A 15,666-nucleotide genomic window follows, 5' to 3' on the forward strand; every position below is an offset into this window, starting at 1 on the left:
CATTTCTAATCATATGAAGGTAATCACAAGAGTTCCCTTTTACATCTGAACCCGCAGAGCTCCCCTTTTACATCTGAACCCGCAGAGCTCCCCTTTTACATCTGAACCCGCAGAGTTCCCCTTTTACATCTGAACTCACAGAGTTCCCTTACACTGTAAGGTGGGACTCTGCAGACTCTGACATAAGGGATTCTCTGGAAACCCTGATTTAAGGGGGAACACAGAACTCTGCACGTAGAGGACTCTGATGTAAGGAGGAACACTGTGGCTTCTGTAAGGGGTGCTCTGAAAACTCTGATTTACCTTTAGTGTACCCACTCAGAGGCAGGAGAGAGAAGGGGGGAGACTTCAGTCACAGACAGGGGTGGATGGTGAGCTCACTCACCCCTTGGCAGTCAGCACCTCTCATCCAGATGTATCTGAGGCTGCTGGACTTCAAATTTCCGGCCCCCACTTTCCTTTTCTGAGGTACAGTGCTGGGGATTGGAGTATGGGCAGACACAGAGGAGTAGGGGCTGGAGGAAGAGGAGCAAATCAAGCCCCCTCTCCTCACCTGTCTCTGTGTGTATGGGGGGGGATTGTTAGTGCTGGCTTTGGGTAGTGTGGAAGAGACTGTAACAGACACTCTCTTCTTAGACAACTGAAGCCAGCAACCCTGCTGGGAAGCCATAGTACAGTCTGAATAATGTGTCCGGGTTTCAGGCAGTTTGAAACTCAGACACATGATTCCAAACCCGAACTGTCCGGGTGAATCCCAGACAGGTGGCAAACCTAACTGCCTGAGAGTGAGAGGCAGCATTGCATTACAGATGAGGCCTCCGGAGTCCTGACTCCTGACAAGATGACCACACCCCCAGGTGCCCAGAGCAGTCTGTGAGTGTGTACAGGAATAACAGTTGTGGTACATTACAATTATAGCAGGCCAGAGGCCTCCCCTCAGACCACTATCCGTCCGGAGCACACTGTGCGACTGTCCATTACAGGCCTCCTCTGACCACTGGCAGTGGCATTCAGGGCACTGTGCATTATAGGCCATCCCTCAGACCACCATCCAGCACTTTGCAGCATTACAGGCCTCCTCTGACCACTGACAGTGGTATTCAGGGCACTGTGCATTACAGGCCATTCCTCAGACCTGAGACCACCATCTAGCACTGTGCAGCATTACAGGCCTCCTTGGACCACCATCCAGAGCACTCTGCAGCATTACAGGCCTCCTAAGGCCACCATCCAGAGCACTCTGCAGCATTACAGGCCTCCTCGGACCACTGTCCAGAGCACTCTGCAGCATTACAGGTCTCTTCAGACCACCATACAGAGCACTGTGCATTTCTGGCCTCCTAAGACCACCATCCAGAGCACTCTGTAGCATTACAGGCCTCCCAAGACCACCATCCAGAGCACTGTGCAGCATTACTGGCCTCCTCAGACCACCGTCAGAGCAGCTAAATCTGTATCTGTGAGTTTGTTCAAACCTTAATACCATAAATAATAACATGATATTAGATGTTTTACTCCAGGAGTAAATATTGAGTTTGGAAATTCTAGAGAAATGCTTAAATAACGCATTACAATTTAACTAAACACATTCGATTTTAGTTGACTAAAATGTACTGGAGATTTTAGTCGACTAAAATATAATGACTAAAACTAAACTGGCATTTTAGTCAGACTATGACTAAAATTAAAACACTTGCAGAAGACTAAAATGGGACTAAAACTAAAATGCCATTTTAGTCCTAAGACTAAAACTAAATCGAAATTGTCTGCCAAAATTAACACTGCTCCCTTGCTTCTTTTCCTCTCTCCTGTCTCATCTCTTTCTTCTCTTATCTCCTCCCATCCCCACTTCCCTCCACTTTAATGCACATATAGACAAATCATGCTTTGAACTCTTCTTACCTGTAGCAGCGGAAAAGCCAGGTTTGCTGTAGTTATAGTTCTGGACCTCTCTGTACCAGCTGTCCACTCCTTCATTACCTGAATATAATAAAAGACAATGGAGAATTATGAGTAGTATGACATCTGTCTCTATGCAGACTTTTTGTTTCTGTGTCTCAAATGTGGATTTTCTCTCATTTCCTGTTTTGATGACTACTGAGGGGAATGTCCCCATCAGAAGCGTGGACAGCAGTAATAATTGAATGAGGCTCCAGATCCTACCCCACTCTGCTAAAAGGTGTTTTTCTTGTTTGTGACCCAGTAGGGGAAGTTTTCTGTCTCTGAGACAGGTGGAAGTGGAAATATTCCTGTATGGTGTATCGATCCATCCAGAATATATTATGTATTTATTTATGATTTTTTGCTGACTTGCTACTATTTATGACTGCATTTCTACATTAATATTTTATGTATTCATTACTATTACTGTTATTATTAATACTATGTTTTATAACGGCATCTCAACAGACAGTTATATCCAGGTATATGTACAGTGGATATAAAAAGTCTACACAAAGATAAATAATTTCAGAATTTTTTCCACCTTTTAATATGACTTTTAAATTGTACAACTCAGTGGGTGGTGGAGGTGGAGGGAAGTAAAAATAAAAAACTAAAATAATATGGTTGCATAAGTGTGCACACCCTTAAACTAAAAATTTGTTGAAGCACCTTTTGATTTTATTACAGCACTCAGTCTTTTTGGGTATGAGTCTATCAGCATGGCACATCTTGGCAATATTTGCCCACTCTTTGCAAAAACATTCCAAATCTGTCAGATTGGGAGGACATCTCCTGTGCAAATCCCTTTTCAGATCACCCCACAGATTTTCAATGGGGTTCAGGTCTGGGCTCTGGCTGGGCCATTCCAAATCTTTAATCTTCTTCTGGTGAAGCCATTCCTTTGTTGATTTGGATGTATGCTTTGGGAAGGGCAGGACATAGGGTGGTGGGGGTCCCTGGGCTTGAGTCACTTTCGGGCCCAACCCTTCTATACATATGCACAGCTCTATAAAACAGAAATAGAAAAGGACAAGGTGCGCCAGACTCAGTGCAGTAGTAAAGAACTTCTGTTTAATTGGACAAGACAAAACAGCCAAATGGCTACTCACAAAAGTAGATATTATATATACCATGCTTCACGGTGGGTATGGTGTTCTTTTGGTGATATGCAGTGTTGTTTTTAAGCCAAACATATCTTCTGGAATCATGGCCAAAAAGTTCAACCTTGGTTTCATCAGGCCAAAACACATTTTCCCACATGCTTTTGGGAGACTTCAGATGTGTTTTTGCAAAATTTAGCCGGGCTTGGAAGTTTTTCTTCATAAGCAAAGTCTTCCGTCTTGCCACTCTACGCCATAGCCCAGACATATGAAGAATACAGGAGATTGTTGTCACATGTACCACACAGCCAGTACTTGCCAGATATTCCTGCAGCTCCTTTAATGTTGCTGTAGGCCGCTTGGCAGCCTCCCTGACCAGTTTTCTTCTCATCTTTTCATCAATTTTGGAGGGACGTCCACGTAATGATGACTGTCTTCACTTTGTTCCATGGTATATCTAATGCCTTGGACATTATTTTGTACCCTTCTCCTGACTGATACCTTTTAACAATGAGATCCCTCTGATGCTTTGGAAGCTCTCTGTGGACCATGGCTTTTGCTGTACGATGCGACTAAGAAAATGTCAGAAAAGACCTACTAGAACAGCTGAACTTTATTTGGGGTTGATCAGAGGCACTTTAAATGATGGCAGTTTGTACTGACTCCTATTTAACATGAGTTTGAATGTGATTGCTTAATTCTGAACACAGCTACATCCCCAGTTATTAGAGGGTGTGCACACTTATGCAACCACATTATTTTAGCTTTTTTATTTTTAACCCCCCAAAAGATTTCAGTTTGTTTTTCAATTGAGTTGTACAGTTAATAGGTCACATTAAAGGTGGAAAAAGCTCTGAAATGATTTATCTTTGTCTCATTTTTTTACATCACAGAAACGTAACATTTTAACAGGGGTGAGTAGACTTTTTAACTTTTATATTTATTGTATATGTACAGTTATGCTTTAACTGCTTGCCGACCAGCCGCCGCAGTTGTACTGCGGCAACATGGCTCGGCTGCGCGAATCGCCGTCATGTTACGTCGGTAACATAGACGGCCACTAGGGGGCCCGTACGGAGCTGATGCTAGTGCCCAGCGGTCGCGATCGTTCGGGACACACCGAGAACCGGGATCTGTGTGTGTAAACACACAGTTTCCGGTTCTTTGAGGGGAGAACAGACAGATCGTCTGTTCATACAGAGTATGAACAGCGATCTGTCATCTCTCCTGCCCAGTCCCATCCCCCCTTCAGTTAGAACACACACTAGGACACACTTAACCCCTTCATTGCCCCCTAGTGGTTAACCCCTTCACTGCCAGTGACATTTTTACAGTAATCAATGCAATTTTATAGCATTGATCGCTGTAAAAATGCCAATGGTCCCAAAATTGTGTCAAAATTATCCGACGTGTCCACCATAATGTCGCAGTCCCAATAAAAATCGCAGATCGCCACCATTACTAGTAAAAAAAATGAATAATAAAAAAGCCATAAAACTATCCCCTATTTTGTAGACGCTATAACTTTTGCGCAAACCAATCAATATACACTTATTGCAATTTTTTTTTTTTTTTTTTACCAAAAATATGTAGAAGAATGCATATCGGCCTCAGCTGAGGAAAAAAAATGTTTTTTTATGTATTTTTGGGGGATATTTATTATAGCAAAAAGTAATAAATATCGCATTTTTTTCAAAATAGTCGCTCTTTTTTTGTTTATAGCGCAAAAAATAAAAACTGAAGAGGCGATCAAATACCACTAAAAGAAAGCTTTATTTGTGGGGAAAAAGGACGTCAATTTTGTTTGGGTGCAACATCGCACGACCGCGCAATTGTCAGTTAAAGCGACGCAATGCCGAAGTGCTCAGGTCAGGAAGGGGGTAAAATCTTCCGGGGTTAAAGGGTACTTCTCTGCCAAAGGGTCTTCTTTGTTTGCAGTGACTTTTGATGTTTGGAAGGTACAGGGGACAACATTTTGTAGGACATTTCTCCTTATTAAGCAGAACAATCATAGTCCAACACTGATTTACCTAAAGCGTTTTTTTAACCTAAGAAAAATAAATGGATCCCGTTCGCTTAAAGCATGTTACACAGTACAGTGCTTATGCTTTGTAATTCGGCCCCCTGTATCACCTGAAATACCTGGCTGATCCTTCCTGCCTATGCCCCCCCCCCATAAACTGACCACGGTATATCATGGCTGCTTAGCCCTGACACCGTGGTCAGTTTACGTGCCTCCGTCAGCCCCTGCTATTTGCAGCTCTCCTGTGTCTCTCCCTGTCCCCCTCCAAGCCTGTCAGGTCCCCCTATGCCACTTTGCTCCCCTCCGGCTGCTACAAAACTATCTGATCTTTATACCATCCCCATTGTTAGATAACAACCTGTGTCCTAGTGCCTGTGCTTTATTTAAAAAAAAAGCTGATTTCTACCTGTTTTTGCAGCGCCTCCCAGAGCTCACGTGACTCCTTGGCTCTCTCCTCCTCTGCTCCCTGGCTGACATCAAAGGGGGAGTCTCGGCCCTGCCGCTGGAGCTGTCAGATGGGAGAGGAGAGAGATGGGAGTCACGTGAGCGCCGGGAGATGCTGTGAAAACAGGAAACATCTGCTCTTTTGTTTCATAAAGCACAGGCACTAGGGCACATGTTGTTATCTAACAATGGGGATGTATAAAGATCAGATAGTGGCTTAACCTTCCTGGCGGTATGATTTTGTCAGATTTTTGCGTCTCAAAGCGGTACAATTGTTTTGCATGGAAATTTGGCGTTTTATATCGTAGACCTGTAATTCTTAGCAATAACATACTTAAATCTGTCCAAACAAGAATCTAGTAGACACCTCGGTTATGATAAAGTTTGAAACGCAAAATCATAAATTATAGTATAATAAATAACTATAAATAATTTAAAAAAAATTATAATAAAATGAATTTCCCCACGATTCACTATCGCTCAATTCTGCAAGTGTTCTAATTTACTATCTCTGTTTTCTAGCTGGTCTAAAACCACTTTTGACGTAAAGGGACACTGATCTCTTTTACCATCTACTAAGGAGTCTTTCTTAAAATTGGATAAAAGTGATAAATCTGATGAGGAACATCGCAGACTTACCCCTAAATCTTTTTCTAATTGGTTGCAAGGTTTTTGTATTTCTTATAGCATACTTTGTGAGCGTTTTCCGGATAGGAGCCCGAGACTTTTTCAACATATTGATATTATTCAGGAAGCATAGAGATGTTTTTTGGGTTTTGCTTGGTTCGCATATGATGAAGCATTCCGTTACAAAATGTCTATCTACTCTGGTTTATAGTGGGGTTTGAAAGATGTAGGTTTGTGGCTTAATCTTTTCCTCCCACAGAAACCAAATCCTCCCAGGTTGAGTGCAGGTAATGTTCTTCCTCCATCATCGGCTCCTTACAAGAAAGGTATATGTTTTTCTTTTAATGATAATCAATGCAGAGGGCCCACTACATGTAAATACAAACATTAATGTGCTCTTTGCAGAGGTTTACATCCTGTATCAAAATGTTTTTGGAAAATGTAGCAAGCAAACCAGCAAGCAAACAGCCTCAAAAAGAGTTTTTTCTCAAAAGCAATAACCCCGGTGAATTTATCAAACATTCGCCCGTGGCTTCAGCGGTATCCAAATCGACAGACAGCGGATCTTCTTATTAGAGGTTTTAAGGATGTTTTTTTCATTCCAAGATTTCAAGGTTTAGGTTGCACTTTGGTTAAAAATTTAAAATCCGTCTCAGAATTACCTTTGGTGGTTACGCGAATATTGGAATCTGAACTTGAGCTTGGCAGGATTTCTGGTCCTTTTGATCACCCCCCTTTTAGTAATTTCCGTTTATCCCCCTTGGGTTTAGTGCCTAAAAAGGAACCGAATACGTATCGTTTGATACATCACTTATCTTTTCCGGCTGGTTCTTTTCTGAATGACCAAATAGATGAAGATTTATCATCTGTTTCTTACGCATCTTTTGAACAGGCAATACAAAAAATTAAATTGTTAAATGGCTCTGTGTTATTGGCAAAAGCAGATATTAAATCTGCTTTTAGGCTTCTTCCAATCCACCCTAGTTGCTTTAATTCTTTGGGTTTTCAATTTAAGGACAAATTTTATTTTGATCGCTGTCGCTGAACTGTTAAATCGGGCTCCTCATTCTTGATCCATTATCTGGATGATTTTTTATTTATGGGGTCACCTGATACTTCCCAATCTCTTTCATTATTGCAAGTTTTTGTGGATACTTGCAAAGAATTTGGTATTCCTTTGGTAGCTGGTATTACTTTGGTTGCAATTTTTGGAGTCTATGCAGGTCCAGGTTTCGGATTGTTTGGAGCCTATGGTTTTATCTTTTTTGGAATCACTAATGTCCAAAGATTATTCTTGGTCACATATTTATAAAACTCTAGCTGGTATTTCATTTTTTCAAAAATTAAATAATCTACCTCCTTCCTGTTTATCTTATTATTCTGTGCTACAGGCTCTTAAGGGTTATAAGAAATTGCATGCTACTATAGATAATAGGAGCCCAATTACACCTGATATTCTTTCGTCTTTTTGTGTTATTACTAGTTCGGTGTGTTTCTCTCCCTTTGAGGCAATTCTTTTTAATGCAGTTTTTACTTTGGCCTTTTTTGCGGCTCTGCGGATTTCTGAAATTGTATCTATTAGCAAAAGAACCCCTTCCGGTTTACGACTGCAACATATTATTCTGTAGCATGCAATTTCTTATAACCCTTAAGAGCCTGTAGCACAGAAAAATAAGATAAACGGGAAGGTAGATTATTTAATTTTTGAAAAAATGAAACACCAGCTAGAGTTTTATAAATATGTGACCAATTATTTTGATCGCTGTCTACCAATGGGATGTTCGCTGTCGTGTTTTTATTTCGAGGAATTTTCTACCTTTTTGGAATGGGTGGTAACCGTTAAATCAGGGTCCCCATTCTTGATCCATCATCTGGATGATTTTTTATTGCTATTGACAATATCAAGTTTCCAGGCAGAAAGAACAGTTTATATAATATAAAACTGCAGGCAGGGCACTAAACAAACCACTAGGGACAAAAGGGATGTGAAATGATTTCATACAGTAATGTAATCTGTAAGATTACAGTGTACTGTATGTGTTATGAATGTTCTATTTTTTTAATTTGCCGCCGGGCTCCGCCCCCGTGCGTTGCGACGCTTGCAGGGAATGGAGCCTGGCACACAGAGGCATCGGGCTGGGCCAGAGCCCGCAGACACAGCGGGGGGACATCACAGGATCCTGGGGACAAGGTATGTACACTGCACCAGGATCCTGCAATGCAATTCTGAGTGTGGCTCGGGAGTTACCGCCAATGGGACTGAAATTTAACCCCGAGCCACACTCGGGAAAACCACCAGGGAGGTTAACAAGAGAGTACAAAATCTGGTATAGCTCTGCATAAAAACCAATCAGCTTCTAGGTTTTATTGTCAAAGCTTAATTGAACAAGCTGAAGTTAGAAGCTGATTGGCTACCATGCACAGCTACACCAGATTTTACACTCTCCAGTTTTAGTAAATCAATCTGTATATCTCCAGAATCTGTGAGAAGTTAAGATGGCTTCGAAAATCCTTCCTCTGATTTAAGGGAACTCGTAATGAAGAAATATAGAAGCTGCCACACTGCTGATGTTTTCTTGTGAAAATACTAGTTGCCTGTCTGTCTCATCCACTGTCTTCACCACTTTCTGAGCCATTGTGGCTGATTTGCTAAAGGCGAACAGACTGTGCACTTTGCAAGTGCAGTTGCCTTCTGCACGGGAATTTGCTCCAGAGCTTAGTAAATGAGGCAATGCTTAACTTTGCAAAAAATACCCAATTACATGCAAGTGTAGCACCCTTGTCTTAAACTGATTGTAAAGGATCGTTTTTTTTTTTTTTTTAAATAACAAACATGTCATACTTACCTCCACTGTCTAGCTCGTTTTGCACAGAGTGGCCCTGAACATCCTCTTCTGGGGTCCCCCGGCGGCTCTCGCTGCTCATCCCCGCATCAGATAACCCCCTAAAACAGGGATATGAAATTAACGGACCTTCAGCTGTTGCAGAACTATAAGTCCCATGAGGCATAGCAAGACTCTGACAGCCACAAGCATGACACCAAGAGGCAGAGGCATGATGGGACTTGTTGTTTTGCAACATCTGGAGGTCTGCTAATTGCATATCCCTGCCCTAGGAGAAGGGGGTTACCTTGCGGATGTGCTCTTGAGTCCACCATTTGCATCCACAGACACGAATGCCGGACTCGGCCCCGCTCTCCGGCGCCCACGGGAGCAAATGGCTGCGCTGCTATCAATCTATCCAATCAAGAGCTAGGACCCCGTAGAGAGAGGGACAGCCTGTCCCCGACGAGGAGAGATGAAGGGACTCAGGTAAGTAAAACTGGGGGGCTGGTGACTGCCAGGTGTTTTTTCACCTTAATGCATAGGATGCATTAAGGTGAAAAAACACGAGGGTTTACAACCCCTTTAAACGGCTCAATTTAGCTTTGCTGGGTTGTAGTTAGCCTGGCTAATTTGTAGTCTTTTTGATCAAAGTGGTTTTCCACCTAAGCCTGTTTTAGCTGTGGTTTCTCCCTTTTGTCAATAGGTGGCACTGTTACCTTTGGCATTAATGTGAGGAATTACAGCGGGGGTCAGCAACCTGTAGATCGCGATCTACCAGTAGATCACGGACAGGTGACTGGTAGATCGCAGTCTGGGCTTGCTGACCTACCATCAGAGCATCACCAGAGCATCAAACAGTGCAATGCAGAAGGACTACTTGTAAAGATGGAGCTGTAGTAGGGAGCAAGAGCAATAAGCCAATGCCTCCTCTGTAGTGCTGGCTCCTGTCCCATGCGGAGTGGCCCCATTTACTTGAACACAAGCATAGAACAAACCAAGCTGATGTAGGGTGGGCGGGAATGCTTCTCCTCCTCGTGTCCTCCCTGGATGTCCGGTTGCCCCTTGTCCCTCTCCTGTACTTTTCCAGTCCCTCCCCCACACTGTCTGCCCAATACCCTGCAGCCCCATGTTACCAGACAACATGCTTTAACCCTGACATGTCCAGATTCCCTGTCCTGTTCATGTTAGCCCTACGCTAATTTTTTTTTTTTTTTCAGGCTATATTGATTGCTGGTTCCAGCTTAAAGCGGTATTCCAGTAGCTTTTACGTTTATTAAAAGTTAGCAGCTACAAAAAGTGTAGCTGCTGACTTTTAATAAACAGACACTCACCTGTCCCATGGTCCAGAGATGCGACCATCCGAAGCCTCGCTCCCCCCCTCTCCGCCAGCATTGCAAGTGTGGGCACCTGGCTGTGACAGCCTGCAGCTTCGGGCATCAGGTGCGCACTGCTACACAAGGAAAATAAAAAAACTGCATTTTTGCTGGCACATAATTGGATGATGAAAGTCAGCAGAGCTTCCCCTTATTTACTAAGCTCTGGGCAACTGCACTTGCAAAGTGCTCAGTCTGTTTGACTTTGACTTGAAACAAGTTAGCAGTTCAGATGTCTTTCTGACTTTCCAATCCACATGCTTGTTCCAGGCATGTGAGCCAAAAAATATTGAACACGGAGACAACCAGGCAGACAGCATTTTGACAATAATGCATTGTTCTTAGTGTAGGGATCCTCTAATCCCAATATTGCCCAGTAATCATGGCATGTGATGCTCCAACCTGTGTCATCCTGTGGAGATGGTTTTGTGTGTGGCTCATTGCCTACAATGGCACTGCCTACAGTCGGATGGAAGGCTGTGTATTACTGATGGCGTACCTGGTAGATCTTGGGGGTTGGAGGAGCTCTTGTAGTATAAGTTTTCTCCCACGCCTGAGTTGCTGTGCTGAAGGACTCTTTTGGACAGTAGGTGGTCAGCCCACTTCTGTGCTGAACTGCAGAGGCTCCGGTTAAGCTGAAGAGGTGGTGATCCATGTAGCTTCCGATATTTGTTGTGGGCCGACAGGAAACTTGCTTCAAACTGTCTTAAGTTAATTCCTAATGGACAAGAAGAATCTGTTTATTTAAAGCCAATTGTATATAAGTTGAACCTTACATAAGATAAATGTAGGGTTTCCATAGTTATCGTCCTGAAAATGCTAGTCACCTGGCTGTTATGTTGGCCTCAATACTTTCTCACTGGCTGGACTGGCCTTTATCTCTACACACTATTGTGTCCTACTGGTCCTGCTCACTTTTATGGATTTTTCAGATTTGGCAGAGATTGCTGGACACACAGGAGCTCCTGTACATTAACAGCAACATAGAGAGACACTGATCTGCTGATCACTACAGGACATAAGCTGCAAACACACAGATCGAAATTTGGCCATTTCACCAAGAGCCGGGCACATTTTTTTCTGTGTGTAACCCCTCCTGTTTACCAAAAGACGATCGTTAGACCAGCTTCTGTTGAACTGTCCTGCTAGAAAAGCAGCATTTGATCAGCTGCTGCGGTCAATGGCTGCAGTGCTGATCAGTGTATTCTGACAGAGGGGAGAGTCCCTGCTGTCAGCGTACAATAGCACAACAGATTACTTGTGTGGATGCAAGAATCTGTGAGGTTTATTTTTTGTTCAGCCTGCTGGTTTAACAAAAAACAAAAAAATAAGTCAGTGTGTATCCAGTTATACACATTGCAGCTCACAATGACTTAATGAGAGAATTAGTATGATGACTTTTATTTGCCCTTTCATTGAGCCGCGGTTCACACTGGTGCGATGCGGGAAACCCTGCAATTCGGTGCCGGTTCCCGCATCGCACCTGAATCGCACACTGAGATCTGCGAACCGATGCGGGTGTCAATGTAAGGTTAATGACAACACCAGATTGGTTCACAGGTTGCAGTGTGAATTGTCAAATGGTGCAGGAATCAGATCGCATGGGTGTGAACATGCGATCCGATTCCAGTGCGGACCAAAAAAAGGTTCCTGCACCATTTTGGTGCGAATGCGATGCGATTTTAGCCATACAGTTTGAATGGCTGAATTTGCATCGCACAGCAATTCGGTGCGAATCACATGCGATGTCTGTCATCCCCCAAGAGTGAACCGAGCCTCAAGCATGATTTCCTGGATTTCCTTGTCTGGAAGGGTAGACTGTTTTCATAGGACCTCTCTGGAGCGCCTGGACTGTGTGTTTTTGTATGTTCGTTTTCAGTTTTAACTGGAGTGTGCCATTAAATCCCCCCTCTATTTCCAGCCTAAGGCTGGCCATACATTATACAATTTTCTTGTACATTTTCCTTTAGATTTACCAAAACCATATAATATGAGGTCACATCTAAACACTTTTCAATTTGTGTGCCATCAGGCAGGCCCTTGAACTACCTAGTTGAAGGTAAATCTAATGAAAATTGAGCAAGAAAATTATATAATGTACGGCCAGCTTAAGCCGGGTACACACTAAAGTTTTTTCGTGCAATCCAGCGGGTTGCATGAAAAAAAAAATTGTCAGCTGTGGTTGGATCCGCTGTACTAACTATGCAAGGTTAGTCCAGCAATCTCCCCCCGCTGAGCTATTGTGTTCTAACAAGGGGATGCCCCCGCCAGAACATTCCAATCAGCGCTCTCTGCCATTGGCTGAGAGTGCTGATCGGGAGTTGGTCGGCTGCTGGTTTTCCAGCATGCCCGTCTGACAGACCGACATACACGGGCAGAATGTCGGCCTATGGTGGCGGATTTTTAAAATATGGGCAAGCGTCCAGGAAAAATAGCAGAAATGTGTTTTGCAGCACTGCCCATCTTTGAAAAATCCGCCCCCATCTTTGCAGTACTGCCCATCATTTAAAAATCTGCACCAACATGTACAAATCTGCCCCTCGCAGACATGAACACGCCTCGGCAGTGCCAGGCCCAATCTGACAGAAAAATTTCTTCTGACGGCTATTGTGCGCAGGCGCCGTCTCGCCGTCACAACAGCTGATCGTAACTGCGCAGTACACCCCGGGCACTTCTCGATAGTGGGCACTATCCGATAGAGAGGAGAGAGGAGGGGAAGAGAGGTGGAGCTGCCTGAGGTGTCTCAGGAAGCCCTGACCAATCCCCATTTAGAATTGACAGGGGGCAGGCCTCCTTGATATACCCGGGGTCAGCCCAGCTGGGGAGGAGTTGCCGGGTAGAAGAACTGAGGATGGAGTGCTAGGCTGTCGGGGCCTTTGAGGGTGGGGTGACCTTGAGCCTGGGGCTCGGGTGCAGGCAGATCCTTTCAAGAACGCATGGAGGATCTGAACAGGAGGCACAGAGAGGACAGCAGGAGCTAGTACTGCCAGGCAATTCTTCAGGAGGGAACCACCAGGGTATGTGCCGCCAGGAGGGTGAGTGACAGGCACAATCGGGAGGACTGGGGAGGCATGCCTGAGAAGACTGGTAGTGTGCAGTCTGGGATGGGTGCAGAGCCAGCAGTAAGGACTATGATGTCACGGGCAGTGGAGTCGGACAGCTGCAGCCAGGAGGGCTGGCAGGGCCTGAAGAGGGCTGACTGGGAGCAGTAGTCCACCATAGGACAGCTAGTGCTAAAGACTTTCTATTCTATTTTTGCTACACTAATGCCGCGTACACACGGTCGGACTTTTCGTCTACAAAAGTCCAACGGACGCTGACGGACTAAAGCTGGCTGGTAATCCGATCGTGTGTGGGCTTCTCCGGACTTTCAACGGACTTTTTTAGCCTCAAATCCGACGGACTTTAGATTTGAAGCATGCTTCAAATCTTTACGTCGTAACTACGACGGACCCCGAAGTCCGCTCGTCTGTATGCTAGTCCGACGGACAAAAAAACGACGCATGCTCATAAGCAAAAACTAAACGGAAGCACTCGGTCTAGTAAAACAAGTGTTCGTATTGTAGGTAGCACATTCATCACGCTGCAAAATCTGTGATCGTTGAATGCAGCGCATTTTATTTCTTCTTTACGAAGGCTCTATAAAGAACGAAGGTGTTTTGCTGTTCATAATCAGAGTTCTCCCAAACTGATTTCTGGATTCTTTTTCTCTTTGATCTCATGAATGATATAGTATGCATTTTAAAAACAATGTTTCCATACTAATAATACTTTTTCCCCTTTTTTTTTTTTAGGTTTGTAAAGTTAACACAAAGAACCCATTATTATTTTTTTTTTTTATAGTGATTATTTTTTAGTTTTTAGATAAAGTTAACCCAAAGCACCGTTTTTGGTTACGTAAATTTTAGGATTTTCAAGACTTACCACTTGAACATTATTAACATTAGTAATGTATTTTTGGTGTGTTTTTTTTCAAACTCAATGAGATTGTTGTCCCTTGTTAATTTAACATTGTGTGTAAAATCAATGATTTCAAAGAAAAAACATAAAGTCTTTTGCTAAACTCAAAAAATGATCCATTTATTCATGGTCAAAATAAAATAAAGAGGAAGTCAACGCTGGAAAAAGTCGGTGTACCAGAAAATTGGGATCTTGCGGAGTCCATATAAGAGGGAGCACAATCTGGTCCAAGAATCCCAGAGATCAACAGCACCAGCAGATGATCTAGATGTCCCCAGACTGTGGTCCTACAACAGCCTGCGTCTTCTGTCAGACCAGACTGAACCCAGGTCATCATTTTCTTCTCTTCCCTGCAGCCTTTCCTCCACGCTGCCCTGCAGCCTTCCCTGTAGCCTTCTTTTGAGGCTGTGGCTCTGGTGTTTCAGTTGTGGCAGGAGGAGGAGGAGGAGGAGGAGGAGGAGGAGGGGGGGCTGCCTCATGTAGTTGGGTGTTTTGTGTTAGCGTGCCCTGCAGCCCCTTATGGATTGTTTCCCCAAATAGGCGCTCACAAATGAGGCGCTGCTCCCTATTCATCTGAAGAAGCCTGCTGGCTAAGTAGCAGCCATAGGATTCTTCCGCTTCGGGGGGGCTCCTTAAAAAACGGGTGGCCTCTTGCATGAGGCGCAGGGATGCGTCCTGTGTGACCATCCCCTTCCTGGCCCTTTTTTTGGGAAGGTGGAGGGGAGGCACTTGGGATTCGGTCAGGCTCCTACTGGGCCCAGCCACCTCACTTGGCCCAGCCACCTCACTTGGCCCAGCCACCTCACTGGGAGCAGCCACCTCACTGGGAGCAGCCACCTCCTGCCTGACACTGGGCCCAGCCTCCTCCAGGATGATGGTGAATCCGGCCTCCTCCAGGCTGTCCATGGGCCTGGTCTCCTCCTGCCTGCCACTTTCCCCACATTCCTCCTGGATGGACTCATCCTGTGTATAAAAAAAGGACAATAGTTTGAGTATATTTTTTGGGGTTCATCAATGACACACAGTTTGCTTCTCATGAATAGCAAATTCAATGTGAATACTTCTCTTTAATAAAAGAGTCTAATCAGACACCCTAATTATTTCAAGCAGGTGCCAAACATATTTAGCCACTACTGTCAATTGATATGTATACACAATTTTGAGTGCAAAATTATTTTAGACAATTATAACATCCAGTTAACATCATTAATATTAGTACAGTAAATATTTGTTAAAATAATTTACCTGACTCCAGATGGTCATATCTGGTTCATCCAGGATGGAAGACCCAGCTTGCTCCTCATCAGCCTCTGCTGGGGTGGAGGGAAGGGTGGAGGGAAGGGTTGAAAGTGATGGCCTGGCTTCATTCT

General features: G+C 44.0%; 1 protein-coding gene across 1 annotated transcript in view; it reads right to left on the reverse strand.

Annotated features, from left to right (window-relative positions):
- LOC141109013 (Golgi-associated plant pathogenesis-related protein 1-like) overlaps positions 1-15,666 on the reverse strand; it is a 57,318-nt gene that overhangs the window by 19,099 nt on the left and 22,553 nt on the right. The window contains exons 2-3 of the mRNA XM_073600971.1: positions 10,836-11,054; positions 1,903-1,980 (exon numbers count right to left, since the gene is read on the reverse strand). Of these exons, the coding sequence (XP_073457072.1) occupies positions 1,903-1,980; positions 10,836-11,054 (297 nt within the window). The remainder of the gene's footprint in view (positions 1-1,902; positions 1,981-10,835; positions 11,055-15,666) is intronic.

This window comes from Aquarana catesbeiana, linkage group LG09 (genome assembly GCF_042186555.1).
Source record: "Aquarana catesbeiana isolate 2022-GZ linkage group LG09, ASM4218655v1, whole genome shotgun sequence".
In the NCBI taxonomy this organism is placed as follows: Eukaryota; Metazoa; Chordata; class Amphibia; order Anura; family Ranidae; genus Aquarana; species Aquarana catesbeiana.